General features: G+C 38.3%; 2 protein-coding genes across 2 annotated transcripts; one reads left to right on the forward strand and one right to left on the reverse strand.

Annotated features, from left to right (window-relative positions):
• Positions 1 to 83: 83 nt before the first annotated feature.
• LOC149102446 (multivesicular body subunit 12B-like) lies at positions 84 to 8,715 on the reverse strand. Its single transcript, XM_089275543.1, has 9 exons — positions 8,435 to 8,715; positions 5,510 to 5,599; positions 4,696 to 4,789; positions 4,471 to 4,606; positions 3,223 to 3,354; positions 2,676 to 2,767; positions 2,072 to 2,133; positions 1,512 to 1,562; positions 84 to 632 (listed from the first exon to the last, which is right to left on the reverse strand). The coding sequence occupies exons 1-9, from the start codon at positions 8,513 to 8,515 to the stop codon at positions 588 to 590; spliced, it is 783 nt and encodes a 260-aa protein (XP_089131669.1). The 5' UTR covers positions 8,516 to 8,715; the 3' UTR covers positions 84 to 587.
• Positions 8,716 to 8,736: 21 nt separating this feature from the next.
• On the forward strand, positions 8,737 to 26,866 carry LOC110040266 (uncharacterized). Its single transcript, XM_089275541.1, has 12 exons — positions 8,737 to 8,972; positions 17,987 to 18,438; positions 19,277 to 19,586; positions 20,771 to 20,902; positions 21,704 to 21,775; positions 22,079 to 22,208; positions 22,769 to 22,943; positions 23,597 to 23,701; positions 24,029 to 24,227; positions 24,882 to 25,222; positions 25,512 to 25,706; positions 25,985 to 26,866. The coding sequence occupies exons 1-12, from the start codon at positions 8,783 to 8,785 to the stop codon at positions 26,429 to 26,431; spliced, it is 2,748 nt and encodes a 915-aa protein (XP_089131667.1). The 5' UTR covers positions 8,737 to 8,782; the 3' UTR covers positions 26,432 to 26,866.
• The last annotated feature ends 651 nt before the right edge of the window (positions 26,867 to 27,517 follow it).

The following is a 27,517-nucleotide window of genomic DNA, read 5'->3' on the forward strand; positions in this document are numbered from 1 at the left end:
TTTTTTTTTTTTTTTAGTTTTTACCATGCATTTGATATCTTACTTGACCATTTTTGCAGTATAAGTTATCTCATTTTGTCAGCTTTTTTATAAAGTCGTTTGAATGTATTTATTTGCTTGTTTGTTTTGACTTACAGATCATGGCCACAAACTTCACTTCATTGCACCACATACATGTAATTCTGGGATTCATTCCCATTCAACTCAACACAATAAGTGGTGTACATGAGGCAACCTCTGTCATGGCAGCAACCGCTGCTCACTTCCATTCGCCTAAGCTTGAGATTACAGGGCACTGCTCATGCTCAGCGTAGATTTACAAAGAACTTGGGGACGGGAAAAGCTTTCAATGCTGCACTGTACTCCCAACTTGTCTTGTTGCAAACAGAGATGGTGTCGTACAAAGATTACACACCATTTTAATACCATTTAACTCAGCCAGCAACGTAATTTACCACCGGTCGCTCGCTGTGACTATCTAAATCAGCCAGCAACTACTTTACTCTAACGCAACCCTCTTTATGAAAAGTGGCCGCATGACACAGGCGGTGGAATTATGTGACCGACACTGACTAAATGATTCTTTCTCATCTTGAAGTCACAGCTCGCTCCTTGCTAAAGTCATAGTCATACTACAAGAGGAGAAAAAGCAAAGAAGTAAGTATATACTCATTTTGGCTCAAAAGACATAAAACAGAAAAACTGTTTAGCCCGCAATGCACTGTTGATCTCCTCGTGACTATTTGAAACACATTTTGTTGCCATGCAGAAAGAAAAGCTAACGTTGAGGCAATTCCTCAGAAATAAAATTTGTTGAACGATTTTTATGAAGCTTTCCCTGAATGTTCCCTATCAAGCACTGTTTCGAAAAATACAATAAACAAGACAGGTCTCCATGATCGCAAAACAGATATGATGTGCCAATCTTACCCCATTTGTCTAACACGTGCGTTATTTCATAGGTTCACGTTACATTATGCAGTAGCTGGAAGCAAAGTTTTTTGAAACAAATACTTGAAAAAAGAAAACGTGACAGGTAGAAAGTCTCAAGCATATGCAACAATGTAATACACAATTTATGGGAAAAAATTACACCATTTTATACGGCATCGACTCAAAACGTCCCTCGAATCGTTGTTTTCAAGGTCATAATTTGTCTCCTCGACTACAGCTTTTGTGCACGCTTTTAGCTATATCTTTTTTCCTTCCCAACAATTTTCAACATAAGGAGAATAATTGGTACACCAAAATTATATAATAAAAAATATGTCACCATTTAAGAGAAAACTAGCATTTATTTCGCAGTCGAGCTTAACTTGAAAGGAATCCGTTGATGTTATGTATTTGCACGCGCTTGTTTGCGCGCGCTAATGACGCGAAAATCTGTACGGTAGGTATGCGCAATGTAATTCTGAGGAATCGCCTTAAACTTATTACCATCGTTTTGTTTTCATTTAAGTAAAAAAATGCCACTCCTTGATTTCTTGAGAAAATGATTTTATTCAACTTACCTTTGTGTTAATGTCACTAACAGATAAGCTTTGCATATTTGGAATCGCGGGCTGCAAAAGAAACATGAAACATCTATGTGTCGTCAATAAGCAAAAAAATTAAGACTAAGAAATTTTTTTTACAAGTGCTTCGACATGGATCACTAAGTCGGGATTGGTAAACTCGAATTTTGTTATTGATACAATTAGTAATTAGGCTATATAGTACATTAAAATTCTAACTTAGCTCCACGGCTTAGAGAAAAAAGAAAATTCATCTATATCCTTGCTTTCACAAGCCACGGAGTAAACTCAGAATTTTGATATTCCCAAAAGATACTGCAAAAAGTTTAAGCCACACGGTACAACTGTAGGTCACCACGTCCCCAGTCAATGCAAAAAGTACAATAAAATTATTCACCGGATAACGTGACTAGACTCTAGATCGCGAGTAAAGCCACCTAGCATCACGCAAAAGGGTGACAGGGTACGGTTAACCAGACTACTGTCATGCCCTTGGACTGGTCGATCAAATGATTGATTTGTTGGTAACTGAGTGCAAACAGGGTTATCAAACTTACGCCAGACTTCTTCCATAAGATATCAAACTTGGAATTAACTTCAAAAGGAAGGCCTTCAATAGCTACAAACAACGAAGATAATCAAAGTGCTCTGTGAGTAAACTCGTGAATTTCGCAGTGAATGATGACCGATATGAGCTAACCTTTGTGTAATATCATGAATTACTCTTCTCATGCATGTAAATATTACTGTTTTAAGAGGAAAATTACAATAAGCAAAAACCAGGGCTTATTTAACTCAAAATTAAGGATTTCACAATTTTTAAGATCTTTTCTCCAGACTTTATGCCCACAGCAAAAAGGCTTTCCAGAATCACATTTACAGTCACAAGAACCGACCAATGACTGCTGACAAACTTTACACAAGTCTTTCAGCCAATACCATCAGAGCTAAACTAACCAATCACTTTAAACAGACCAGACTTATAACCTCATTGACTGACTAACACTATTCACTTGACTCTGAAGATGACTTCTTCTCAGGTTTTTTAAAACGTCAGCCAACAACAACACTTCTTTTCAGAACTACCCTCACCCGGAAGATCACACAAGACGAACTATTTTTAATGATTCTTTGTAAAACACATGAATGGACGTACAGTACCTGAAGATGCCCCAACTTTAGAAGTAACAGGAGGAGGTGCCTGGTAACCTGGCTGTGGTTGCCAGGGTCCTGGAGCCTGAGCCTGACCATACCTACAGTGAACATAACACAATACATCACAACCATAGAGCGTTATCTTCTGCCTGTTAGGCCTTAGTTGTCTGACAACCACTCGCTTCCCAGAAAAACTTCTAACCATACCGTACATGAAAACAAGAACATGTTCATGATTACATGGATCGTGTATGCTTGATCTGAATTACTATGCAATAATATTTTAGTCCTGCAGGTCTGAGACAAGTTCAAGTATTTTGTAAGATTACATATAACAGAAATATTGTTTTAGCAGTTGAGTTGTTTGTTGATGCTTTTAAATCCCAAACTTGATTAAGGAAAGTGAAGAGTTAATGCACTGTACATTCTGTACAGATTTAAGTTTATTCCAAGTTCTCTCACTGAAAGTAAAATACATTCAAAAATGCTAAATACATCATGTCAGTAATAGACAAAGTCTACATGTATGTGTATCATGATCATGGCAACTAACCATTCCTGTCTGTTTGGTCCAAGAGAGTGAGGAGCACTGGAGTACGTGTACTGATGACCAGCAAGATGCCCAGGTTGATGTCTCGTAACTGGGGCTGTTTTATAACACAGAGAGAGGTTATTTACCTCATTCCTGATGGAAAGACAATCCATTAGAGAAGAAAACAAAAAACACGTTTATCTTGTTTCATGAGTTTTTGATTAGAGTATATTACAAAGGCAGATAAAAAATTATAATATCAGAACCAATTTTAAGTGAGGCTTACATGTGATGTTGTCACTAGAGTCCAAAATAACACCTTTGAAACTAATAAGCGAAAAACTTAAAACTCATTTAGTTACATGCATGTCTAACAGAGAGATGCAACAGAATGCCAGTCTGCTATTAGAGACAGAAGCTGCATCTCTGGTTGAGAGCTACAAAGAAATGTTATGTATAGAAACAGCTCCCATTATAACAGACTCCCACTATCACAGAATTTCAGGCACTTCAGGTGGTACCAAACTAACGTTTTTACTGTTCTTCTCTCATTACAACAGAAATGTGTATGTATCATGTAACATAATTATTCTGCAGTCTTGGAATGTTGACTAGTTTTTACTCTATTTTGACCTACTTTATATGATTATGAATCAAAGTAAATGTGTACTACAAATGAAAAGAAACTGGAATCTCAAGAGTATAGCAGTAGTGAGTATGTGACACTACATAACCAGAAAATTGGCTCATGTTCATTACAACCCACTACCGCAGACAATTTTCACTGGTCTCAGTTTGAGATTTTCCTATAAAGACCGAATGTTCAAGGTTATTAAACTTGTTTATTATATAGCTATTTGCTTTGTTTTTGCAAGCCCACAATGAGCCCATGGGCCTTACAGGAGAAGAATACCCTAAAATTAACCAATCAGAGTGTGCATTTATTGGCTACAAGAACATGCCATATAATAAAGTTCCATAATGAATTCATTAATTCACCCTTGGGTGGAATGCACTGGATATTTTGACTGTAGTAGTCAGTGAAACTTTGAGTCTTTGAGTGCAATATTAAAGAATGTACATGATTGTATAATTATTGGTTATTTTAAAGCAAAATTTCTGGATAGCAAAAGCATTTAATCAGCACATACATGTACATGTGTACAATACATGCAATTTCGAGTTCATAGAAAAGTAAGCACTCACACTCATGAGAGAAATATTGCAAACAACAATTTCCCACTACGTGTACATTTTACATGTACTTACACAATTAGGTGGTATCCAGGAGGAGTTTGTTCCCCTTTTGTTCTGTTAATTAACACAATATCACAAACAGCAGTAGTAGCTGTCTTGCTAGACTGAATCTTAAGACAAAGAAAATGCTTCCTCAAAGCTTTGTCATCTGCAAAATTAAAGAGAATGAATGAATGAATGGAGATATCAGAAAGGAGAGAAAAAAAATTATTCAAAACTGCACGCTCTTGTATTTACCATCATCACAGGCTTTTGTAATTGCTGAAAATCCTGCCAGCACAGAATCATCTTCTCCAATAACTACCAGGTCTTCTATAACATTCTCTCTTACCTGCATGAACAAATAGTGGTCAAATTAAGTTCTGAAAAAATTCCCTGAAGAAAGTTCTGCCAAAACTTTATAGACTTTGTAAGTTTTTCCTAGCCTGTTGGTTTAAATTTTATTAATTTTTTTCATTACAGTAAGTTCAGAGATTAATTTGATCAAAATTATTAATTAAATACATGACAACACTGACCAGGGCTGAAAAGTAATGCTAGCCAAAAAGGCACAGGCTACCAAAACTGCAGTTTTGGCTAGCAGATTTTGGGCTTTCACTAACCATTTTGGCCTTTTAGTGGAAAGAAATCACAAATTATAATGAACACTGCTGACATATATAAGGCTTACCGGTATATGAGAAATTGCATCAATTGACTTTAGTATCACATGTTCATGTACATGCTAGCAGTTAGAATTTCTGTTTATTTACATTTTTCCAACCATTTCAATTTTATTTAGCAATTATAATTATGAAATCAAACTGGTTTAAAAACTTTTACGCCAAAGATAAATTTAAACCACATCATTATAAATGTACATACATGTACACATATGTTCAACCTAAAAAGTGAAAAACAAATATCTAACACAAACAAACACAGTTTAAATAATTGAACATTTGATTTATGTAATTATGTATGTCACAAATACACTACATCTGCAGATGAACTACAGGAGCTAACAGTAGAATTCTAATTCATGCAGAAACATAAAATTTACATAATGAACCTCTCGAGTGAAGCAGAGATAACGTTTTCCTTTGTGCCGCCAAGTGCTGTCAAATAGCTGACCATCATGCCCTTGAACAGTCTTCGCAAGCTTTAATGGAAAAAAAAGCATACAAGTAGGTACATTAGCAAATACAAGTACTAACATACGTGTAGACTTGCTCCACTTGGCAAGAAGGAAAAGGGTGGTAAGGGACTAGCCAGGGTGGGAAGGGTAGGGAGGTTGGCCAGAGTGGTGAGGGTGGCTAAGCTGGGCAGGGTGGTCAGCACGCCCACAGTGGCTAGAGTGGCCAACATGGCTGGAGTGGTCAGGGTGGTCAGGGCAGCCATGGTGGCCAGAGTGGCAAGGGTGGTGAGGCTGGCCAGAGTTGCCAGAGTAGCAAGGGTGTCAAGGGTGGCAAGGGTGTGACAGGGTGGCAAGGGTGGCTGGGGTGGCAAAGATGGCAAGGGTGGCAAGGATAATGGGGTTGACAGGGGAAGCAGGGGTGGTAGAGGTGGCAAGGGTGGCAATGGTGACGAGTGGGTTACAAACACAGTTTGTTTAGTCAACACTTATCCGATGAATCACAATGGATAACAAGTTTTCCAGTACTGAGCTCTGGGTGAAAAGAGGCACTGCCAGAGTTTTTACCAAGAAACATACACATTCACAAGTACACTGACTAGAGTTGAAACCTCAATAGACCACTAGACCTAGAACAATCCAAAATCCAGTACTCTAACCACTGACCACTGCCCCTCCCATAGCAACAGTCAACAAAAAATGACTTTAACTTGCCACTCAGGCCTGCAATATTTAAATATCATGTACCGTGTTTCTATCGAGTTTTATATAATAACCCAAGTTATTCTCGCATTTTGATTGGTTCTCGCCTATGATCTATTAGAGGACAGACGCACGATTGAGGTTTACATTACAAAGTTTTTCCCTATGTGTTTTAAAATGGTGGAACGTTTTGAGAATTTAGATCATATTTTACATGACTTGGCACAAGATAAGGTACAAGAAAGTCTTGTCCAGGCATTGAACAGGTACCAGAAGCATAGTATAGCAGGAAGAAGGAAGATAAAGCCGTTTCTGTTTTAGAAAATGACTCAGAAAAAATACTCGAGCAGTCTCAGTCGGCAGTCGAGCAAGACTAAACCAAACACAGAATTAGTCTTGGTAAGCCAAGAACCATTGCTTTATCTCGAATTTAACCAACCCAATAAACAAAATGTTTATGAGATTAATTTATTTAAACATTGAACTTTTCTCAGTCTCAAAATAATTGTTGACACAGTGATTGTCTGGAATGAAACATCAAAACACTTCTTAAAATCAGTTAAAAAAACACATAACCTTGCTTTCCGATGCGAATGTTCCAGTCCGTATCAGGGCACAGCAGCGGGCAAAGTATAGCTCATTACAGCTCACGGCCTACTGTATCGCAGCTAAAAGGTGTCTCCGACACTATTTCAAACTGATTTGAGAATCACCAACCACAGAGGACACAAATTTCCACCATCACTAACGTTCCTTTCGTTCAAAACTCGAATCGAATGGCCTCCAGGTTGACCGCAGTTGTAAGTTTTCCGAGCGTAGTTTTTCAACTTTTGCAATATTCGAGGCAACATCCAAACTTTTCGGCTCACAGGGCTGCTCTGATGACAAAAACTGACTTGACTGATCCAGCATATTCTTTAAGATTTGTAGATTTCGCAGTTCAATTCTGCTTTCGCTGTAAGTTTTCATTCCACGAGAAGCGTCGCTCAAGTCAACTTTGACAGTGGCGTGATTTTCCTGGACCAATCACAATTCTTTGCTACGCACAGCAACCAATGAAATTACTTCAATTTGTATAGATAATAGATTACGTCAAATGGCTTTTTTCGTGTTCGCCAAAGTGGGCAAAAGCCGGCTTTCGAGTTATGTTGAAAGATTTTGAAATAAAAAAGGCTTTATCTGTAGTAGTTTGTTTCGCTATTATATAAAACAAATAGATTCCATGTTGCCGTGCATCTGTTCAGGAATAGATCACAGATGACGTCAAAAATGTGGTAAGAACATCAGTGACACACTTGGCTATCGCCTCGTATGCCACTTTTTTGTTCTTACCACATTTTGACGTCATCTGTGATCTATTACTGAACAGACGCACGGCAACATGGAATCTATTTGTTAAATAGAAACATGAGTGGAAGTTTGGGAGAACGAGGAATGCTGTGGGAACACAAGCCGCAGGCGAGTGTTTCCACAGCTTTTTCGAGTTCTCCCAAACTTTCACCAGTGTTTCTATAACTCAATAGAAACACAGAGAACATGTTTTCTATTTCTTTTAGAAAACACTGTGACAAAAAAAAGGAAAACAACTTGTTAACTTTGATTATCAAACTGTAAATTCTCTTTGCTCGCGCCATCATTATGTCAACCGCTCGTGCTAGTTCTGTGTTACTATCGAGTTATAGAAACACGATTTTTAACCAATCAGCGCTTGGTATTTTCTTAGGACTGTTTTCTAAAGTGCATTTTCATGACTTCGTGGCTTCAGGATCTCATACTACATGCAATCCCTTGCACAAATCAGTTTTAATATCCCTCAGGCCTAAAACAAACGCTTCAAACAAAAGACACTTGTAAACATTCCTCACCCATGCATGCATGTATACGGGCATCTTAGACGCCAGTTGATAAATTAAACCCAAATAACGATTAATATGCAAGCTTATTTTTGAGCTTACATTGTAGCTTATGTAAGCTTAAGCTTAAATATAATGCAGAATTGCTACATGTTCTGTAATATTTCACCGTGACGATAATTATATATAATTATAAGTTTAATTGAATATATTTCCAGTGAAAACTTGGAACAAATGCATTGCCGACAACTTCTGGATTAACTGCCACGGGTTTAATTCATAGAGATAAAAGTCCATAAATATTTACCATGAAATATCCAGCTGGGCAGCGTTCCTTCTGAGATACAATCTTCACGTCTGTAATAGGCGAGAACTGAGCCTGTTGCATTTCCGCTTACTCACGGTTTTCTCTCTCCTCTAAGAGCTCTACAGGCGAAAATTAACCTTTAAGCCTTGAAAATTGACTAAGACATACGGCGGTAAAAATTACGTAAACTGAAATAGCAGAAAAAATACTATTCAATGACAGCCATTTCTACACATGTACTGCACTCGGAATATCGAGCTGAGGTCGGCAGTATTTCGAGATTTTCCGGAAAAATCCCAGCATGCACCTGGCAATGATACGGGCAGGTGATGTGTTTTGAGAAAGAAGATGGCTTCGGATGGAACCGGCGACACGATTAGCCCCGAAAAGACACTGAACTGCGACATGGGGAACTTTCGTCCGGTTACAGAGGCACAGTTTGAAGGCGACGCTTTAGGCGAACAAGTCAGAGAGCCCGGCAATTCATACAGTTTCTCAGGAGAAACACACAGTGAGAAGGACAACAATCAGTCGGCCGGTATGAGTTTCCAGATTCTCTCAAATTTTATCACTTGGTTTAGCTTCTATAATCTGTGAAATAGGAGAATTGAGCATTTAACCCTCTCCCTTGTGGGAAAATAGTAAGAAAACGACTTTTTTAAGTGAAGTGTAACAGAAGAGGTTATTTTTTATATCGCTCGGTATGTTTCTCTGAAGCAATATGGTGAAATTTGTCCTTCCGATTATCGCATAAAAGAACTGGTTGGTATATTCGCTCGCGTTCCATCTGCCTTCAGCGCGTTCAAAGTACCTTATTCTCAGTTCTGCTTGATTTCAGCGATTTGGAACCGTACATAATACCGATATTTGCTTCGTTTAGGGTTCGAAACCCATTGAATTTTATATTTCAATCGCTTTTCAGTTTGCACAATTTGGTTTACATGTACATGTAAGCTTACACTGTACATGCATTTTTAAAGCTATGTTTCGAAGATAGTTAATTTACAATCGACTGAATAAATTTTGAAGTTGCCAGTTGCGACTAAAATAACTTTTCTACTTCATGAGGTTGTCACCACCAATTTCTAGGCCAGTATTTTGCTTTGCCTTTAAAAGTTGCAGATATATTCTGTGGTTTTTACTGGGTGTGTTGTGGTGGTTTATATCTCACTAATGGGCCAGGGTGTTTAGACTTGAGCGTTTTGGGAAATCATTTTGCCTGTGTACTGTAAACCCGAACTGATACCTTGGTTACAGTAAATGCCATGAAAGACATTTGACATTTTACCTAGGAAACTTTATGTACTTTGACTGAGTATGGGGGCAAAATATTTGGCTTGAGGTCAGGATGTACAGACCTCGCTGCGCTGGGTCCGTACGTCTTGACCAAGAGCCAAATATTTTTGCATCCGGCACGACCTAACTCAGTCAATAAGCAGTTTATCATATGACCACTCAAAGTTGAAAATTTTTAAAATCCTGTTTAAACCTAAATGGGATGTCATGATTACATAACATCAGACAGCTGCACATGGAACAACTACAAAAAAGACTCTACAATAAAAACTTGTCATTTATTTCTTCACATTGAACAAGAAACTCACAATTCATCAAAAAACACGACTCATTTGTCATTTTTGTTTTTAAATATAAGTCCACAAATTACAATTCATGCTAACAGGATTGGCTAACCTGTTTAAAAAGCCAACAGAAAGTTGACATAAAGCTGCCAAAAAAAACATAAAAAACTTAGCAGGTGACAAAAGTTTGCTTCACGTTTCACTAAAATTGTTCACAAATCTTCTTCATCAAGATTCAGTAAAAAATGTTGGCGTTGTTTCAAGATATTTGTCAAGCTCTTGGATTAAGTTGAACAAGGGAGCACCAGCAGCGGAAATGACACCAATATTGGTTCCTGCAAACAGTGCCTGGGTTTGCCTAATATTACACTTACATACTATTTAAGGTCGTCTACACATTATTTCCTTTGGCCGGCTGCAGTGTGTTTGGTTTTCCAATAATTATTAATACCTTTGAACATTTCCAAAAGTGTTCAAAAGTCTTTGCCGAGCTTTGGTGATCTTCAAAATTCATCGGAAATCTTTGGCAATCGAATTTCTTCCAAATAAAGGCAATCACAGTGAACATTTAGTATTTTACTTTAGGCCAGGCGTTTTTAACTGGAAGCTGCATTAACTGGTGTCACCGAGGCAAAACTGGATAATTAAATTGTAGGACACAAACAATGACTATTATTATTTTTATTTCCAACTTTATTAAATCCATTTTGAAATCACTGGTTATCCTTGCAATCTGATTGGCTCTCAGTGGTACGATTTATTCATGAATTGCCCCTTTTTTTGCTCTAAATCGCATCTTTTTCTGAGCAGCCTATGAGAATGGGACAGTAAAACAAAATAACCAATCAGATTTCAACGTTAGTTTAAAGTAACCAATAAAATTCTAGGAAAATGAAAGACAAAAAGCCATTGTGTGGTGAATTTTGCAACTATTATTGCCGAAACTTTTGTTGTTTTTCTTTTTCAAAACAATTGAAAAATTTAATTAATTACAGTTTCTGAATGATGATTATCAGCTCCTTCAGGCTGAGGACCTACTTTAAGGTATCATGGTAGATGGATTGACAGTGTTTGAAAATCGTGCTCTTACGCTGGCGCTTTGAGAGAAAACTCCATCAACCTATACATTTTCTGAAAGTTAATAGTTATAGAATACAATCATATCTTTGAAATTTTCTAAAAAAGTTATTGTTGCAGTGAAATTAAAAGAAATACCCAGAAATGCTGCTTTGCTTAAACTGGTTTGCTTCCATGCATGAATTATCAGAGCAGCACAATTAATATCGGAAATGTTTTCTCACACATCACCCTCAAAAAGGGTGTCTGCAATTTTCCAGCTGTGGGTTGGTTTTTTTTCTACACCCTCCTAAAGTTTGATGTTTTCAATGCGGACATTTCCTTCTACTAAAGAGGTCATAACTTTGAAACAGAAGCGAAATTAAGCATAGCCTGACACCCTTTTTTGAAGGAGGTATCCTGGAACATACCTGCCGATTTTCAGTCAATTCCGTCAGAAGACGCCCGTAAATGAACTAAAAATGTTCATCCTTATATGCAGTTTTATTTTATTGATAAAAAGACGAAAAATCTTTTATGAGACTGGTATGGTTAGGTGTTAAAAATCCCCTCCGCAGTGACAGATGTTGGCATCGGTCAGTGTACCACAACATTGGCTTATGACAACTTGAAATAAACAGATGTCTACTATTCCCCTTTGCGTTGAAATCGGCCAAGAAGCGAGAAAATAACAAGAGCTTTATACAGGTTTGTAATTAAACTGCCGTGAGTTCTTTTACTTAGAAGATTTCATCAGCAGCATTGGTATTATGTTGCTCAAGTTTAGGCTTCTTCATTCTCCGGATATTTTTTGAAACCATACCTTGTGAAACCAACAGAGGAAATCTCAACCTCTACATCTGCGCTTGACTCTATAGTTGTGGAAGTTTTGGAATTGCGTCCGTTCTCCAGGAGGAGGACATGGGGGGTGGGGGGGTCTGAACACCGCAACACCGCAAAAAGAATTAACAAACACCGCATCACCGCAAGAAAAGTCAACAAAACACCGTCACCACAACACATATCTTTAGCGCCATGATTTGTTCATCTACACTTAAAATAATACTTTTATACCTCAACAATTTTCCACAAGATAAACACATCACAACTCTTTTCATTGCGCATATGTCGATACTGCTGATGCCTGTAAATCCGTCTTCTCGCTCTTGTGAAGAAACCTTGCGCAAAGCTAGGAAGCGGACAAGGAAAAAAGAGAGGAGCTGACTGAAACCCTATCTGGACTGAAAGTATTGCTTTCCGGAGCTAGCTGCATTTGTGTTCGATATCAATAATCGTTTGAAAACGTAGAAGATCAAGAAAGAGGCAGGACCTTGGAGCAGGTATAGACCGGTATCAGAATAACCTATAGACGAAGCTGAATAGCAAAAGGAAAAAAATAGTTAACTTGTGTAATTTACAAAGCTTCCTTAACTTAGAAAGCCTTCTTTCTTCCCTGCCGACGCAACATCTGAATATACTTTGTGGCCGGTAATTTTTGCCACCTTTTACTTTTTTCGTAGAAAAAAGCTGCACAGTCGATAATACATTATATTCCGCCTTAGCATTCCGGAATTTTCAGGATTGTTCCTTTCCTCGCTCCTCCACATGTCTACCGAACACTGAGCCCCGGCTGGCAGAGGTCGAGTTACTTGTCAAGTTACGTATAAATGACAACAGCTTCGGATTGGCAACCGAAGCCTATTGAAGATTGACTAGAAAGTGATGGTTTGTAATTTGTTACAAATTATTAACCTCAATGTTATGTGCTTGTCATAAATTAGCATGGATTAACGAAGTTAACATGCTAAATTTAGGTCAAATTTAGGTTTAACAAAGGTAAAGCAAAAACCCTAGCACCGCAAACAATTTCATTTCACTGAACACCGCAGCGTGAAAAACACAAACATCGCACACCGTAGCATTTGAGATCACCGCAACACCACAAGTTGAGATTTTATTCACTGTGTCACCGCATTAAAAAAACATCAACACCGCAAGTCCCCATGTCCCCCTCCTCCAGCAATTTTGTGCGACTAGCACTTGTTGTAGTTTGTCCTTCAGCTTCGTTGGTGGGACTAGTGTCTTAGAGTTCCTTCAACCATTCTTCTTGGTTACAGTGCGAACGTGGGTCGCTCAGAGCCAACGGATCTTGTTCAATGCTGAACCTGTGGGTTCCACCAGATTTTTGCCTCTCCGGCTTCTTCAAAGACGAAAAGGGGCAAGACGTTTTCTTGGGTTTTCGTCCTGATGCTTGCGATGAAAGAACCAGATCAAGAACAGTTTGCGTACATTAATGAAATATCACACCGCAGTTCGCTTTACACGTGACAACTGGTGGTGAATTTTATTTAGAGGTGTCAACGTGCCGTAAGGGGTAAATGAGATTCAAAAGTAGTTTTTCTCTTTAACTTAAAAAGTAAAAAAAGCTTTTCTTATCATTCTTTTTGGAAGATATATATCTCAGTCTTCTCAATTTGAACAGCAAAAAAAATATTTTCGCGTTTTTCATAAAAATTCACCTACCATGATGCCTTAAGGGAAGTTTCCAACTCTCGGTGTCCATTTTGGCGAATACTTTGGCAAATTTTCTTCAATATCTACTTACCAGTAAGATCTGTATGATACCGAGTCCAGCAAAACATAAACAAACGAAAACCACACAACAGCAAATTCATAGCCATCTCAAGAACGTAGATGTTTCCAGGTTTCCAGTAGTTTCAAATGAAGCAATACACCTCATCCCTGTCGCTGTGAATAAACACAGTCAAAATATGCCCACTCCACAAAACAGTGAATGAACAAACGTCTTCCAAAGCTAGTGCCAGTCCTGCCATCTTGAAAAAATCTTGAAACAAATGGCTCTGCAAGAACTTGACAAGGTCTTGAGCATAAAGTTCTACGCCGAGGTCACAAAAAGAAACAGAGATGATGACGAGCTAGAATCCCTTAAAATCATGCAGAGTGCCATTGAGTGGGTATTTAAAAGAGAAAAACTATTCACTGGGCATTGTGCACTTGAGGGAGTTTCACAACTCAAAAGAAATGCATCGCAGAATTACACTAGCTGCACGGAAGGCCTTCCATCATTGATTCAGGCGACAAGAATTGAACTTTTATGCATGAAGTAGACTGTTTTCGATCTGACTTCAGAACTGCTTCTTCCTTTCTTATGCTCAAATGAGTTTTCATCACATGACATTGTTTTGAAATGTAAAGGCGTTTCCAGTTCCACTATTTTTAACAAACCGGCTACTAGAACAATACACCAAAAATCAGTGTTTCTGCCAGAGTACGCCATTGCAGAAATCCTGCATTGCAATTAGAGATGGCCCCCAGAGAAAATGAAAAAGGGCCAATTTGGCCATTTCCTTTTTCAAGACTGCAGGCTTATCACAGGCACAGTATTTTAAAAGACATCCCAGGGCTCGAAATGCAACTAACATTTCATCCTTGGCAACCAGAATTCAGCAAAAATTCTGGTTTAGTCGCCATGATGGCGACTACATTTCCCTGAGTTGACGATCAATAATGGTTATTTTCTTACGCATTAAATGTCCTTCTAGAAAATCATACAATTTGAAAGATCTTTGCTACGAAAACATTCAACATAAGAGAAGAAGCCAATCCATCCTTTTGCTTTGCTGTAGTGATTAACTTCCAAATGGCCAACCCTGTTTGAAATCGCCCTATTAATAATGCTTTGCAAACCTTAAGGATTGTTCTCTAAATTTATTGACCCCTTTCCTAAAAAATAGGTCTGCACTCCATACTTCTGTGTGTGCATAGCGTCCTTTTTGCTTATTTGAGTTTTACAGGTTGAGGAAATTAAACTGGGATGCTTATTGGAAACAAGCTTCTTTATTGGGATAGGGTGCTGTTCCTTCCCTTTCTTCCACGCATTTTTTGTCACCTGATCCCTACCGCTTCCCTGTTTACACTTGCAACGCAGATTACATTATGTTTTGAACGTTGATGTTTAGTTGGGATGTGTGTCCATTTCATGCATGCTCTAATTTGCAGAAAATGAAGATCGAATCAATGGTTATTTTTTATACTAGAGGACGCATTATCCGTCCAGAAGGATAATGCATCCTCGCCGTTTTTCTACTTAAGACGCATTATCCGTCTGTACGAACTTGGGTAAGCATTTGTAGTTCGTCTGGTTATGTGTCTCTAGTACAAACTTAAGACGGGCAGAAGACATATTATATGTCTAGATGAACTCTCTCTCGAAGTGTGTTGTTCAAGACACATTTCATAGGATAGTTCGTCTAGACGTATATTAAATGCGTCTTGTGCCTGTCTTTATACTAGAGACACATAACCAGATGAACTACAAATGTTTGCCCAAGTATGTCCAGATGGATATAATCCGTCCTCTAGTATAAAAATGGCCAATAACATCAAAAATTATAGGGTTAGTATTTTGCTCCACGTCATTTGTTTGTATTCTAAGTAATGGAATATACACATTGTAGCACATCATTTGTGTCAACCCTGAAAGCATCACTTCATTCCACATTTTGTATTGTAGAACAACTTGTTTCAATTTTGGCCTGAGAATTAATGTCTTGGTTCCAATTATTGTAGCAAATTTTCCCCAAGGAACATCGTTGTCTGTAATTGGTGCTATGAGCATCATATTTCAGAACTGATTCTTAAAACACTATGAGGCATCATTTGCATTCCTAGCCTCAGGGCGTTCAGTTAGTTAAGGCACAGAGCGAAAAACAGCGCACAAAAACAAAAGAGAAAGTGTAGCGAGAGGAAGTGAAAGAGAACACCTGTGGGCAAACTTAACAAAAGGTCCTTCCGCCTACTTATAGAAAGCCTACAGAGACCCATAACATGACTGCTGGCTTGTGGTTTTCAGTTGTCAACCTTATTTAGCTTGAAACAAGTTCATGAAATATTTCAAACTTTGTCCATCAAAAGCCAATACAGTCGAACCTGTATTAAGCGACCCTATATTAAGCAGTCACCTCTAATAAGCGGTCGTAGTCACCCTTTACTAAGTCCTGACAAGCTGTTTCTATTGTCTTGACCTGTATTAAACAGTCACTTTGTAAAAGGAAACCACTCAAATACTAGTTCATACAATTACAAATAGCACACCAGGTAATTGATTTCCTTGTTTATTTTCACAAATCATTAAATCGCCAGATATCAATGTTTCTGCCTTGAGGTCAAAAGTCTTGTCAGCATTGCGGATCAAATTCTTCTTTCATTAATTTCTGTTTAAGCCAGTTGCACGAGAAGTCATCCCCTTGAAAATGATATTCACATGACACTTCTAGATCATAGCCACCTCCTCTGTTTACGCGCTTCCTTTAATCATGGCCTTTCCTGAATTCAATGGTCTCGTTAAAAACTTAGTCAACCATGTTGCCATTAGTTTAGGAACATGTTCGATTACATCAAATTAGTCTGTCAAGTTGTTCGAGTGTAATGTTTGCTTGGTAGCCATTTTCAGTGGTTTTTGAACTTGGTTTGGCATATCCGTTTCCTCTTTTGCCACTTGAACCACTACAACAGCATTTGAATCATTTACGTTTTTTTGGTTCTCACTTCAGCAAATACTCATCCTCTGCATTTGGTTCCCAATCATCCATGTGTGCATGATATCCCCTGAGGAAAGACTTCACCTTCAGCAACATTTTCTCTTTCTTTACTAATTGGTGTAGCTCCAAAAACGGAGATAGGACCACTCTTGATAAAAATGAAGTAATAATTATTACATGGCTTGACAGATAACTTAGCTCATCATGTTGGCTTAAACCCCTGCATGATTATAGCGATATTAAGGCGATAAAATTGTGCGATTTCAAAGTGGATCTAATGAAGTGGCAAATGAACTGAGTGGAGTGCAATTTTGGTCTGAAATCATACTTGTGGTTTCAAATTGAACTTGTGCTGTGCGCTCATTCGATTTGAAATCATGCATATGATTTCAGACCAAATTGCACTCCACTCAGTTCAGTTACCATTATAGAGTTGTTTAAACCAGTCAGAGCAAAGATATGGAATAGAATTTGCAGCATAAAAATTACATTTTTTATTCTAGGAATGTTTTGAGGTGAAATGGAGAAACTGTAAGTTCATACATTTTAGTATTGCTGAAGCAGGAAGAAAGAAATCATAAGTATAAAAATCAAATGTCAGATTTTCATACACAAACTGTGACACTTGCTTCACCCTATCAAGATTGTTGACAGATCAGTACATTGTATTTAAGTGAAGGTTTTCCTCAGTTGTGGTATTAATTGTGTCCTTAGAAAATGGCAGGAAATCCAGAAACCTGACCTTCCTCTTTGCCCTCTGCCTTAGCTCAGTCTTTCTCCAGGCGAAATGCCCATAAACAAGGGCAAACAACACTTACTGCCACAATGTCAGAATTGTGAAATGTTATTTACATGTATTTGGTTTGTACCAATGACAGTGCTGCTCATGGTGCTTTACATTAATTGCAAATCTCATGCAGCTCACAATTCAAACAAAGCAAGTTTTGTTACAATGGTCTTATAATGTTATTAGTCTATGATCAGGTATATCACTTAAAATGCCTTCCTCATTGTGGCAACCATAAAAATAATTATATTAAAGTGTCCCAAATTAAATTCTGAGTATACAGCATTCATTTTTCCATTAATTAATGTAGGCATGAGTTCTGTCTTCCTATTGTTTGAGTTGGGAGGTTCTGAACATTCTCAGTGCTATTTGCTACAAAACATTTCATATTGCCTTCCTTTCAATTCCCAGGAGACTCCACGACTAGTGCCCTATCTTGGGGGAGTGGCAATACTCTTGGCTACTTCATGTGACAGAAACTGGAGTAAAGTACCAAGAGCTGTTGGGATTAAGAGGCTTTAAATACTTTATGTAATAACTCTTTTTTAAGTCTTTAATTACTTTATAGGCTCATATACTTCAGAAGAGGATGACACAGAATCTGAACTTCAGACTTCACAGGCACCAAATACAAGTGCATTAGAGACATTAGTACGCACTGCCTGTGAAAGTCTGGCAGTATCAACACTCCTTGCTGAAAATTCTTCTTCAAGTAACCTGCTTGATGCACCTGGTCAACAGACATCAAAGGATATTCCAACCGCCCACAACCCAAGTTTGGGAATGGAAGCCAGTAGCTCAAGTGGTGGCTCAAACCTTTATACAGCATCTACCAGTGCTCTTAACCAGACTTCTTCAGCTGAAGATCCAGTGTTTAGTGTCATTTTTGGGCATAACAGGGATCAAAACAGCAGCAGTGCTATGGATGAAAGACATAATAATACTTCACCATCAAAGGAGTTGCAAGAATCCACCTTAGATTTCACCCAAAGCAGCCTGTCAGATATTGGAGATGGCGAGGTAATACATGCACCTGGGACATTTACAATACATGTTATTGTGCATTAAATGCTTTATGCTTAATACACATATGTACATTTACATGTACAAATATGAGTAGTTTTAATATCCTTGGCTCATTGATTGATTTCAGGCTAGAGCTTTGCTATTTTAGTTAGTAGTGAAATTTGAATGTTCCCTAAACTGACTGTACTGTCAAAACAGATGAAGAGAATTTATCATTTTCATGTCTGTTTTTCACTGTATTTTTATTATGTACAATATTGTTACTGTATATTTATTACAATGTACCATATTTAATTACAAAAACAATTCTATTTTTCCACGACATCTACTGTTGTGTGACCATTATTTTGGCTTCCCACCATAACACAAAAAAGGCCAACAAAGTGCTTCAAAGGTGGCATGTCCTTGCGTTTTATAGGCTTGCCCCATGTTTAAGCATTGAAATTTACAGGAAACAATAGTAGGAGTATAATGTACACGTAACCATAAAGCAAATACCCTCAAATTAAATGGTACATGACATGTTCAGTAATTTTATTTCACTTCATTGTTTCCTGTTTAAATAATTTGTATTTTAATGTACTTTACGGAGAATATCATGCATTGTACACTGTATATGTACAATGTATGCCATGCCATAGAAAATACAGCCAGTCAGAATACAGGAAAGCTGTAAGTTGTATTTATATTTGATGGTATTACATGTACCGGTATATGCAACCGTCCCATCGCGCACCACACGTATGTCACATTGATTGTGTTGGCCACTGTATGTATTTGTGGCAATATAGTTTTGTTGTAAATCATTCAAAGTTCTTTGCACTGTTTAAAGGGTTCCTCTGAAGACATGGATAGGAGGAGATCAAGTGAACGTGAGAGGAAAAGGAAACCAATGCGATTTCAATCCCCATCTGAGGATGAGCTCAAAACAAAGAAAAAGAGGAGAAGACGGCTAAATCCTCTTCTCAGAATACCTCGTCGTGATCCTGGCACCCCATTCAAGTGTGACTTGTGTGGTTCTCCATATGTAATCAACCCTTCCAGACGGGGAAACCGCCCCAAACTGTCTTCCCATCATCCAAGTCCTCGACATAAAGTTGATCCAGCAACAGGGAAGACCCTCACTCTGTGCAATGCTTGTGGTAGGGTTACTTTGCATGCATGTGTACTGCAAGTTGTTTAGAATAATTATTAATAGTAATTTTGCTAGTGAATGCCCAGGTTTATTGAGAGCAAGGGATGTTAACCGCCATTGTTAACCCTGCAGGCCTGTTAACCTGTAGAGACTAGAGGGTGGGGTGGAATTCATCCCATAGATGCTAAAGTGTTGAGGACTTTCTTTGTTATAGATGTACAGTGCAGGTGTACATGTATTATTATGGTAACCAAAAGCCACCAAACTCACCATTTATCTGGCAGCATTTTGGTATGACTTTGGATGTCTCAGATACACTTTCAACCTCCATTTGGCAAGACAGTTCTTTAAATTTAATTAACTGAAAACTATATACAACACTTAATTTCCAAGGTAGCAAACAATAAATTAAGAGATACATGTAGTTAATATTACTCTTATTACTTATAATTAGCAATACACTATTCTAACATGAACTTGATTAATAACTACATGTAGCTAAGAGAAAGAAAACATTTTCCTTGTTTCTGTCGAGTTATAGTCTTTGGAGGTTTGGGAGAACAAGAAATGCTGTTGGAGCTTGAGCCACACGCACATGTTTCCACAGGATTGTTGTGTGCTCCCAAACTTCTCCAAGTGTTTCTATAAATAAATCTCTGGATGATATTGGCATTTCAAGCACTTACAAATATGCCACCCAAACATACTGCAGCTGCAGTATCTAGGAAACCTAATGTAAAAAAAAATGTAATGTAATTTGTAAATCTTATTTATAGTGGTCATGCACTTAGTTATACAAGCACTAACCTTAGCTAGTTTACAGGCATGCCACTGAAACAAATATTTCAAATAAACGTAACATAGTTAAAAATCCCAACTGGCAGGAGGCAGACCAGTTGTCTATTTACAAAGCGTTACCTAGGCCGATTTGAACTTGGTACTACCGAGAAACAAATCCCGCTAATGGCAGGGTGGAGGCCTTGAACCCAGAACCTTTGGATTACAGCCCCTCGATTTCAAACTCGCAGGGTAGGGAAACGAAAAATAGTCTGAAATAGCTGATTGTAAATGATGGGGGGTAAATCTCAGGGGGAAAGTTTTGAGTTTAAAATAACAGGGAATTTGACATAACTGAACAGTGTTGATGGAAACATTAAACTATGTGAATTAATTTGTTACTTCCTCATTCAGGTTTGTCATTTGATCGTCCAAAAAAACAAAGGAGAGAACGTTGTGAGCCAGATCCAGAAGAAAAGAAAAAATATCAGGAGGAGGCAAACCAGTTTGCAATGTCTTTAGTAGAAGGACTGGGAGACCCTGATGGTAATAATATTAAATTATCCTTACTGATGCTGACAGCATTAATTAATCAAATATAATGTCAAGTTGGGCTACATACAGTTACTTAATTCAGGTTTTTTTTTTTCTGTTTACAAAGATTATAAATTTTGCTATATGTATGTCTATTAATAATGTTGTCCTATCCTTACTGACTGCCTTTAATATTCACTTTATGGTACATCAAGTGATTTAAAGTAATATACACCATAGTAATAGTTAACACTTAATAGATGTTCTACTGAATGTGTGGTGGTACTAGTACATGTACATGTGCTATCTCAATGTGTCAAATAAAGTACTATTTAACAATTAGATTTTGAGCTCAAGATGTCTATCACATGATAAGGGATGAGGGCACCGCCCAAGTTGACTATTACCGGTAGACATAGAAATCAAAAGTGAATAGTATAATAATTATTGTTTTAGCATAAAATTAATGTACTAGTCATTCAAAACTTTATCTAAATCCTCTTCGCAGACACTTTGAAAATGCAAAGAAGTGGCTGTCATTTTGTTAACAAGGGCGCACTGCTACACTACTCACTATCTATAACAGATAGTCAGTAGCATAGCCAGTAAATGAACCGCATTTGTGATAGATCGCTTATACCTAGTAGATTTATACTTATAAACGTCAAAACATTGGCATCTTTCTTGAGTCAAGGTACTTGTCAATCTCCAAGCCGAGTCCAAGGTGACTTTAAATAATATTATACATTTGACCAGCACTGTATGCAACTACTGTTGAAAAATGATAATCACTACTATTATCTGTCTCTTTAGCTGCTAGACTCTGCTGTCCACATTTTAAATTCAGAGCATGTGGTTGTTTACAGACTTATATTATTGGGGATGGTAAGTCCAGCAATTCCTCCTCTGTGCACATGTTATTCCCTCTGGAGAACACTTTTTTTAGTGATGCAAGTGATCTTTCAGTATATTACAGTACATGTAGGTACATGTGTGTGTTCATTGTCCTAGGAGTCATCAGCTAGTCAAAACCACTATTCTATCGGGTTGATTAATTACTGAACCTGCATGTAATTGAAAGACACTTTTGTTTTATTAGGTACATGTTTCTTACTGAAAACTGTGTGCGTGTACATATGCAGCCAATGAAATATTGCTCTAAAGCAGACATTTTTCCATAACTTATAGGGAATAACATGCAAGAATCACGTGAACGAGCAAGCGACATGCTACAAATGCTCAAGAAAGCAAAAGAGCTGAGTTCTAAAAAGTGTTACGATATTGAGGAAATTAGAAACCAAGGGAAAACAACAAAGAGGTAAGATCTTATGACTGTTATCATCAACGTGCACAATGTAGTAGTCATTGTTAAAAGTCAGAGCCAAACAGGAATTAAGTACAAAAAAAATACTGCAATTAAATTGGAATTATAAATAATTTATAACTTATTAAAAAATTGAATTTAAAACTGCAATTAATCTCTTACAGTACCTCTTTCTGTAATTTAAATATTCCCTGAAAAATTTCTCCTAAAAAAGTTGACAATGAGCTGAGGATAATGTAGTAATCTGCTAGCCCAGCAGAACAATTCACTAGCCCCTGACTATTGGACACAACTGTCTTAACATGATGGAAAAGCAGTTGTGGTTAGAATTTAGAAATAATTGCAAAACATTTAGTTACCTTAAACAAATGGTTTCTTGTTCCTGAATTATCTTGGTTTAAAGCATATCATGTTGGAAAAGGAGAGGGCTTAATTAAAATTGAAATATAGCTTTCTGATGTTAACTTTATGAGCAATAAATTTATAAATAAATGTACACTAAATAATTATAATTATTGTTCGTTTTGTGAAACTAAGTGTCATTATTTTGTCAGATCTAAAAACATTGGGCTTGGTAATGGCCAAAGGAAGTCAAGTGAATTTGAAGAATACATATTGGAGAAGAGGAAATACCTTCGAGATACTCTGAAGTTGTGTGAACGAGCCACTCAACGAGTGCTGCTATATTCTAATAACTTCTTACACAAAAAGCTCAAGACTGACCCATCAGTAAGTGATTAGTCATAGATACATGTATACATGTATTACTGTAAAATAAAGATTAATATACATGATTGTATTAATTATTACTATGCATGTACATGGGAGCTATAGTCTTTTGCTTACTGAGCATTTGTAATGTACTACAGATATCAGGCAGCTTTTCCCAGACACTATGGGTTTGGTTCCTGGTGGCTTGCTTGGTACAGGAGCTTTACATTGGGTACTCTACATGTATATACTCTAAAGCACATGCACAGTGTATGCTGGAATGAGTATACTAAGAAAAAATAAGTAATAATATTTTGTGGCTGTTTGATGGAGAAATATGATAAGATCTACTACACTAGTTATGTAAGCATTGTCAACATGGCACAAGGAGTGACTGGTGAGAATATTTCAAGGATATTCAAGGATCCTTCCTTCAGGGTCTTAACACGTCTTGCCAGGTTCTTCAAAGATCTTACATTGGCCAAGATCTTCAAGGATCTTGACAAATCTTGAAAGTCCTTGCCAAACCTTTTGAAGCTCATGCAGGATCTTTAAGCATAAAGACCTCCAAAGATCCTGGCTCAAAGATCGTGTGAGAATTTTCACATAAGTTAGTGTATGTGTACCCTGGACCTGATCAGTATACTTAACATCTTCATTTACACCCTCAGAAACCACTTCGTATTGTAAGGCAGAAAGGAAAGGCTGCTCTTGGCAAGCTGAAAGTTATTGAAGACCTCCCTAAAGAAAGGTGTTGTGTGGATAACTGTGTTATGGTGAGTGTGCAGACTCCTACCTTCTTCTTTTCCTTTTTGGTCTACACTTTTCTTGTAGTGAGTGGGGTTAAAACCATGGAGTCATTCCTCTTAGGATGTGTTCCTCTCATACAGTGTGTCACTTTGAATTACTTGAATGTATACCTGTCTAGTGATTGTTCATTGACGTCTTACATCAGAACGAACCAAGAGCAGGAAGTTATAAATAGATGCTGAGTGTTTTCTGGTTCAGATATATTTACATGCAAATTTTATACACTTGGGTGTTGTCTAGGGCTCACTGTTTTATTAAGACTTCTTCGGTCTTCAATGCTTTTGAATTCATAGATTGCTCTGACACACACAAACCTGTTGAAGCAGTGGCGTGACAGAGCTATCTCAGGCCAGACAGAAGCACGGAGAGTTCTGGCCGAGATGCTGACCCCTTCAGGAGGGGCTCGCTCAAATTGCTATAAGTTCATTTCTTGGGTGACAGGATGCAGTCATAGCACAATTGGTAGGGTCAATGAGCAGATGAAGGAAACAGGTGAGTGTGCTTGAGAGAGCATGATTAAGCTTAATCAACCAAAGTGACCATGTTTTAGATGTTAGTTCCCAAATAAATGTCAGACCTCTCCGGGTGAAATTTTCAGTCAATTCCTGTGACATTTATTTGAGTCTAGTGTTTACAATCATACCCATACCAAGTAGACACCGAATTTAACAGACACCCTTTATTACATGTAACTGAACATTAGCAAAGGTCCCTCATTTACTGTGAATTACATCTAATAAGCAGACATCTCTTTAGATGTGCGTGGATGTAGACACCTAGAAATTGGCCGGAATGATTATTTCCATTAAAAAATTAATTTAAAACGTGGTCTCCAAAATCACCACTATACTCCCAAGCTTTCAATAGGGAAAATACAGTAAGTTGAAGCTCTTTATAGAAACAAATTCACTTGAGTAGGCGTTAAGCAGAATGAGTGAATGGGTGAAACAGAAGCACCAGTACAATATAGGTCAGGGCTGCCATAACAAACTTGTTACTTTGTGAGTGAATTGTATTTCACCAGTAACATCAAATTCCTATCAAGTATACCTAGCTGTAACAGGTGTTACAGGTTACAGCCCTTAATGACAGCCCTGTGGGTGGGACTGTAGCTCTGACCCACTTTTCATTGTGGTTCTTTTGCAGGTGGAGACCGTGAACCTCCATCACATGGCCTCATAAAATGGTGGCAGGAAAACCCCAAACCCAAGAAACCCAAGGTCAATCCAATAACTGAGGAACAGGCACAGGTAGATACTGTTCAGCAAGTGGCAATGCAGCAGATCCAGCAGAGTTTGCCACAGGTCAACATTTTACAAGCGGCAGTTAGTTCAGCTGGCCTATCAGCTGTCATGATGCAGCCTGCAGTGTCTTCGGGGATGCCAGCACTTACTACTGTCAACACCTCACAGCTGGCACAGCCACAGCTACTTCCTACGGTCACATTCACTAATGGAGCAATTCAGGTGCAGGCTGCCCCCATTCAGGTTAGTGTTCCTGTGTAGGATGTACCCACTGGTATTCATGTGCTTGTACAAACTGCACCCTTTAGCTACATGTGTGTCTGTAAAAGTGGCACCCATTCAGGTTAGCTGGTGTGCTTACAGCAGACAGGCTGTGCTCTTTCAGGTTAGTATGCCCTTGAAGCTGTGCCCATTCAGGTTTGTATTCCTGAGCAGGCTGTAGCCATTCAGGTTGAGGTGCCTTGGTACATTAACCATTCTTCAACCTGCCAATGGCACAAAATGCTTGACACAACTATAACTTACTCTTTAGATTCAAACAACTCAGACAATCCAAGTTCCTCAAGTTCAGGTGCAGGTTCAACAGCAGTTACAGCAGCAGCAATTACAATACCAACAACAGATCCAACAGATCCAGTTACAGCAGCTTCAGCTTCAACAGCAACAGCAACAACTTCAACAACAACTCCAACAGGCACAACAGGCGTCTCAACAACTGCAGACACATGTGAGTGATACGTACAGCGGAAGTTTAGTCCATTGTTTGTTGTTGTTCCTACTTCCTAGCTTGGATTTTTTTAGTTGTTGAGTACTGCTCTGGATACAATAATTCTTTACTTGACACTAATATTATAACTAGAACCTTGCCTGGAATAAATTATGTTCACTGATACGTGTCAAATTCCAAATCCTGACTTGTAGAGCACTAGGCTTTCTTCGGAGACACTTACTCGCGGATGCAGTACAACAGGATTTTGTTTTACAAACTAACATGCTCTATTGTAGGTGGTTCACCAGTTGCAGTCTGCGGTACAACCAATTCAGCAGCCTGCCACTCAGCAACAACAACAACAACAGCAACAACAACCACCTCCACAAGCACAAACACCACAACAACAGCAGCAGCAAACACTGCAACAAACTACTCTACAAACAACTCAGGCTCAACAACAACCTGTACAGAACCCCGAGTCTCAGGAAACACCACCCAACGTCGCCATCACCATGGCAACGTCTAATACCTTAACAACCGCCGCTCTACAAGGAAACCTGACGGCCGCACAGGCGACACCGCTTAACACCGAAAGCTTGTTCACGACGGACGCGTTTCACATTCTCAGTGCTGTGCAGCCGCAAGTGGTCACGCTACCAGTCTCGCCCCAGTCCACCGTAGCTCAGGCTGTACCTGTATCGCTGATCCAGACTCCTAACGGACAACAAGGCCTGCAGTAGATTGAGTTCCAATGGGCGTGCTTTTTAATGTTGGCAGTGGGATGTTTATTACGTTAGTGGGAATTTACAAACAGTAGAGATGAACCATACAAAGTGGAGGCTTCAGTGAAGAAACAGCCGATTTCTGAAAATATAAATTATACATTGTCAAATAGATAGTGATGAAAATAAAGAAAGTCAATCACGTCATAACATAATGTTAATTATGGTGTTAATGATGAGGTGTAAACCAAGACATTCTCAGAACTAACATTAGAAGAATTGTATGGTGACTAGTAAAGAGAATTTAGCTCTCGACTGAACATGTCGAAGAATAGTGCCAACGTCCAGCACGGGTATTGTGCAAAGGGTGAAATTAGCAATAAATGGTATCAAAAAGGTGTTAAATGAACATTGATATGGTGCCTCGAGGAATAAAATGTTAAGTGAAATTCACTTCTGGACGGGGAATTGCACGTGTATATATTATAGAAAGAGAGAAGCAAGCAAGTACGCTATTTTCGAAAGGACTATACGGCTCATGTTAAAATGTTAAATGTTGAATGTTTATCGTGGTCGATGCCCTTACCCACAACTAGCTAGTTCTCAGGCATGCCACTTAAAATGTAAGAAAGAAGCATGTCAAATAAACAAAATAAGGCTTAAAAATCCCAACTGGCGGGAGGCAGACCAGTTGGCTATTTACAAACACGACCAAGGTTTTGAACTACGGTCTACGAAGAAACAACTCCAGCTTGGTGGTCAGAGCGGGATTTAAACCCACGACCTCCGGAGTTAGAGACCGGGGCCCTAACTACTGGGCTACGCTACCCCACGCTGCTGCCACAAGTGGTTTTGCTGCCAGTCATGAGTGCTAAACATAAACTACTGTATATTACGCCTCTTGTGCTGAGAATTACATGTAAGTCCATGGAATAAGATTACTGCAGTCACGAAGAGCTTTTTGTATGCAAAAAGCTATCGACTGCAAAGCTATCTACAGTGGAATCCGAATTTCTCGAACCCTCGATATTTAACTCGTGATTGCGTTAGCGAGTTATGAGTTGTAGCGGCTGGTGATATTCGAATCTGCCTCCAGGATTCTAC

This window comes from Orbicella faveolata, unplaced genomic scaffold, assembly GCF_042242905.1.
Source record: "Orbicella faveolata isolate gen_17 unplaced genomic scaffold, um_ofav_v1 contig_36, whole genome shotgun sequence".
In the NCBI taxonomy this organism is placed as follows: Eukaryota; Metazoa; Cnidaria; class Anthozoa; order Scleractinia; family Merulinidae; genus Orbicella; species Orbicella faveolata.